Genomic DNA, 4,777 nt, shown 5'->3' on the forward strand with positions numbered 1-4,777 from the left:
CTTCCTTCCTTCCTTCCTTCCTTCCTTCCTTCCTTCCTTCCTTCCTTGAGAGTGAGCAGCAGGGGAGGGGCAAAAGGGGAGGGGGAGAGAATCTTTTTTTTTTTTTTTTAAGATTTTATTTATTTATTCGACAGAGATAGAGACAGCCAGCGGGAGAGGGAACACAAGCAGGGGGAGTGGGAGAGGAAGAAGCAGGCTCGTAGCGGAGGAGCCTGATGTGGGGCTCGATCCCATAGCGCTGGGATCACGCCCTGAGCCGAAGGCAGACGCTCAACCGCTGTGCCACCCAGGCGCCCCGGGGGAGAGAATCTTAAGCAGGCCCACACCCAGTGTGGATCCTGATGTAGGGCTCAATCTCACGAGCTGAAATCTGAGTTGGACACTTAACTGACTGAGCCACCCAGGCACCCTGTGAACTCCCCGTTTTTTGTTTTGTTACAAATTCTAGAGACCCAGCCTATTTTCAGCCATCACCTACTTTCTTCTTTGTAGTGTTCTCTTCCCTACTTTCCAGGTCTGGCTGTATAGTGGGTTACTGCTTTCCTAAGTGCTCCCAGAGCAATCACTTGTTCCTGTTCTCTTTTAAGGATTTCATTGTCAATTATTACTTCTCTCATCTCAGTAGGACTTTTTGATTGGAACTACCCATTTATCACAGTCAGTTTGAGATTATACTCTCTAATGAAGTCCTAGTCTTCAGGTGTTACTGATTAAAGACAGATTTATAAGCATACAAACTACAAGACTAGGTCATATTGTTAACCTTTTAAAAGAAATTTTATGTACTCAACCAGTATTTTCCTTAAGATCTGCAGCCCTGCTGAAACAAATGCTTGTTTGAAGTCATAGTTCAAAATTGAAGAGTTTGGTAGAGATGGCTTAGGATTAAATCATTTTCAAAGTAAGGATTACCATTTGAACTCTTTGGTAATAGAATATACCAAGAATTCTGAGTAACACCTGAATCCAGAAGTATGGTCTTACTATATGTGCATGGTGGCCTAAGTAGACAGAGCTACAGATAAATAGCTTTCCCTTATAGAATGAATTCTCTCTGAATTTAGTTAACAGCTGCTTTAATATGAAGAATATGAAAGCTTTTTATATTGATTTTTTCCAACCTTCAGTTCTTGGTACAAAATAGGGGTTCAATAATATTTGTTGAGTTAATGAATTTGATTGGTGGCCTATAGAATGTTAAGTATTTTGTATGTAACCTCAGTTTTCCTTATAATGCATTACTTTTTATCTCTTTAGGAAAAGCTGTTACTAGAACCAATGTTTGAAGTTCCTAATTCTGATATTGTATGTGTGGAGGTTGACAAAGAAGTAGTAGAAGGGAAAAAGGAACCAGGATATATCCGGTAAAGTGTATTGTCAAGCTTGAACAAATCTAAAAACTTAAGATCAGCTGTTTATTGCTGTGGTTTATTGGTCTGTCACAAAAATATAAGTGTCCTTATATTCACAGGATGCAGTAATCATAAATTTTCTGTAGAAAAGATGTTCTAATTTTGGTTTATAAAATAAAATAATAGTATTTTGTGAGTCTTTGAATATTGATCTTCAAAATTAGCCTTCCCCTAAGGAAGAAGTATCAAAAGAGACATAAAGTCATCCAAATGAAGAGATTTAAATGAACTTTGCTCCTAATTCTGTCATTTATGAATGACTTGTTTCAGCTCTTTAATAGAATTCTTTCTCGGCTGTATCATGTCGGTTGACAGATTAGACAAGTCTTTCATTGCTTCATTTATTTATCCCAGGGGTCAGCAGAGTTTCTTGTAAAGGGCTAGGGGAATACTTGAGGGCCATACAATCTGTATTGCGGCTACGTACCATTGCCATCAGAGCACAGTAGCAGCCATAGATAATCATAAATGAATGAGCATGTCTGTGTTCCATTAAATCTTTATTTAAAAAAACAGGTGATGGGCTTTATTTGGCCAGCAGGCTGTAGTTTACTGACCCCTGATCTAGTCAATGAATATTTATTATACAGTGTTTGACAATAATGTTACATACCAGAAATTTCTGTTTTAACTAAGTCATAAGGTATATTATGTTTTATGTTTGCTTACCTTCTGAGATAACTTTAGGAGGTAGTTGATTGATTAGTTATTCAGAGACATAATCTTTTATTGGTTAATGACAATATGTGAAGAAATTATAGTGGTCTAATTATAATTTTGACTAATTTGAGTCAAGTCAGATTTGGTCAGAAGTTATTGACTTCTTGACTCCAAATATATGCTAAATGTCAAGCATTTGAGTTGAAATAATAGATTCTACTTTTTTGGTGAAGAAATGGATTTCTTAAGACTTCGCAGTTGAAGCCTTTGTTAATTTATTTCAGTAATAAATTTGTTAGGGAAAGTATTGGGAAAATTACTCACAACTCTTGGTTATGCAGGCTTAATGTTTCCTGTATTTCACCACTAAGCAATATGAATATTAAAAGTGCTCTTAATATTTTCCTTTTTGGGGTGTTTTTTCTAGCTAGGTGGATTAAATTATTATTTTGAGTCTAGAGATCATGTTTCCCCCTAATTTTTATTTAAAAAAAAAAACAAAAACAAAAAATCTAATGGCTTTTTATGATAGGGCTCCAACGAAAGAATCCTCCGAAGAAGAGTATGACTCTGGAGTTGAAGAAGAAGGATGGCCTCGTCAAGCAGATGCAGCAAACAGCTAAACTGTCAGGCTTCTGTATATAAAACTTTTCCTTCTTTTGTTTATGATCGTAACTGTCTCTACAGTCTGACATTAAAAGCATTGGATCTATCTTGGATATCATACATGGTCAGAAGCTTTTAGGATAAAAATCAGATCATGTATGTTACGTAACATCACATTGATTTATACAGAGGACATTATGTGGACTTCAATGATACAATGTTCAGAGATAAAATGTACATTATTTTGGTTGAGTTTTTTAAAAATATGCTTTAACAAGATTCTTAGGAGTTCCTTTAAGCAATGCAGGTGTTGCAATAACCGTGGATTTTACAATAATGTTACTCTACAAATGGGAAAATAAATTCTTTAAAATTAAAGATGGGGATACCATTTTTTAGTTTAACCTTTTTCTACCCATATCTGTTACCTGAAAATATTGGAATTTTATTCATCTTAAAAATTGGAATAGGTAGTCTCCAAGTAGTTAAAAATTTCATGGAAAAAGTACCCTGAAGAACCATATTTTGCTGATTTATTTAGCTATGTTCTTAGTCTTATCTGCTAATGCATGATACCAACTTCCCAATCTGTACTGTAGAAAAGGCCGTTCCCTTGCTGACTTGTCCGATTTATTTTCTATCTTTGATCCATTTTAGTATGTATGATGAGTGTGGCAGATGGAGTTGAAGTCTGCCTAACTTCAGGAAAGCACCATCTAATTCTAAAAGTATCGTGCAGCATCAGTCATAGTAACAGCCATGAGCTAAACTAGCCTAATATTGTGCACTTAACTAAAGTGCTTAGCTAGTTTTGTTTTCTATTTTGGTACTGGATATTTGTGTAATTCCTTGGTTTCGTAGAACATTGAAGAAAATCTATGCTTTGCTATCAGCAGAAATGAATGTGTTCACACTAAAATATAAGTTATTAACCTCCATTATATAATAAAACTAAACAGTGGGGGAAATTTGGAGGGGCTTAACAATGAAAGTTATTTCATTTGATTTTATAAATATTAAAATATTTGGGTACCTTTTAAGCTGAATAATGATGCAACTTTCCGCACTATGCGTTCAGTTCAACCTCATTGAAATTGTTTAAATCAGAGTACATTTAAATATTTGTTTTCATTATTTGGTTTATAGATTCTTGAGTTTTCCTTTTACCCCCTTTTTCTTAGGGAAAAAACTTTAAGCTGTTAGCAAATTCTAAATCGTTTTGATGAAAAATTTGGCTTTCTGTGATGTAATAAGAGATTTGAGATATCTATTTATGGCTGGGTAGGACCAGAAATGTACTTTTGCAGAGTGTTTAAGCCTGGTTGCTATAAAATGGAACAGAAACAAGTATCCTTCTTAGTCTCTATTAATGGTTAAAGTTCTTCTCAGGAAGTCTTCCATATTATAACTGTTCATTATCTTTCTCTTATAGCATCATCGTTTTCCTTTTTGTAGAGTGAAAATTGGAGTAGCTACTAAATATATTAAGGGTAATCCTCCAGAAATGGACTGGGAGACATTTTAGTCACAACTTATATTTGGTTTTGGAAGTTGTTAACAAAGCATAATTGATGTTTTTAAATCAAACAGAGTATAACTACAATTTGTATCTTGAAACTTATGTTTTGGCATTTGAATAAAACAAAAGTACTAAATGAAAGCCAGTGTGGTGTTATGTCCATATACAGTGCCATTTTTAAAAGGACACAGATATTATGAGCTGCTTTATTCTAGTGATTGGTTAATCCTTGGCACTTTCATATCCAATAAATTCTCCTAGTTGTAGATTCCACAGATAAAGTTCTGTTATTAAAGTTTATGTTAAACATTTATTGAAAACCTCCACTTAAATGTCCTGCATGGGCCCCACACTAGATTAGACCAAGTTTTTCAAGAAGATTACTAGTCTACTAGGGGAAGAAAACACAAACATCCGTGCATCATAATAATGGAAATGAGGTAGATATCAGGTATGGTGACACAAAAGGGGGTGGCCCAGATGGGTCTGGAAGATCAAGAAGGAATTTGCCAGAAAGAAATAATGAAAATTAAATCAAGATCTTGTCAAATGTGAAACAACTAGGGAGATTTAGGAGTTA

The 4,777-nt window shown here is 34.8% G+C and overlaps 1 protein-coding gene across 1 annotated transcript in view; it reads left to right on the plus strand.

Annotated features, from left to right (window-relative positions):
• The window catches only part of CLPX (caseinolytic mitochondrial matrix peptidase chaperone subunit X), a 41,683-nt gene extending 37,345 nt beyond the window's left edge, over nucleotides 1-4,338 (plus strand). The window contains exons 13-14 of the mRNA XM_008708588.2: nucleotides 1,258-1,364; nucleotides 2,605-4,338. Of these exons, the coding sequence (XP_008706810.2) occupies nucleotides 1,258-1,364; nucleotides 2,605-2,695 (198 nt within the window). The 3' untranslated portion in view covers nucleotides 2,696-4,338. The remainder of the gene's footprint in view (nucleotides 1-1,257; nucleotides 1,365-2,604) is intronic.
• The last annotated feature ends 439 nt before the right edge of the window (nucleotides 4,339-4,777 follow it).

Source organism: Ursus maritimus, unplaced genomic scaffold, assembly GCF_017311325.1.
Source record: "Ursus maritimus isolate PB19 unplaced genomic scaffold, ASM1731132v1 scaffold_27, whole genome shotgun sequence".
Lineage (NCBI taxonomy): Eukaryota > Metazoa > Chordata > Mammalia > Carnivora > Ursidae > Ursus > Ursus maritimus.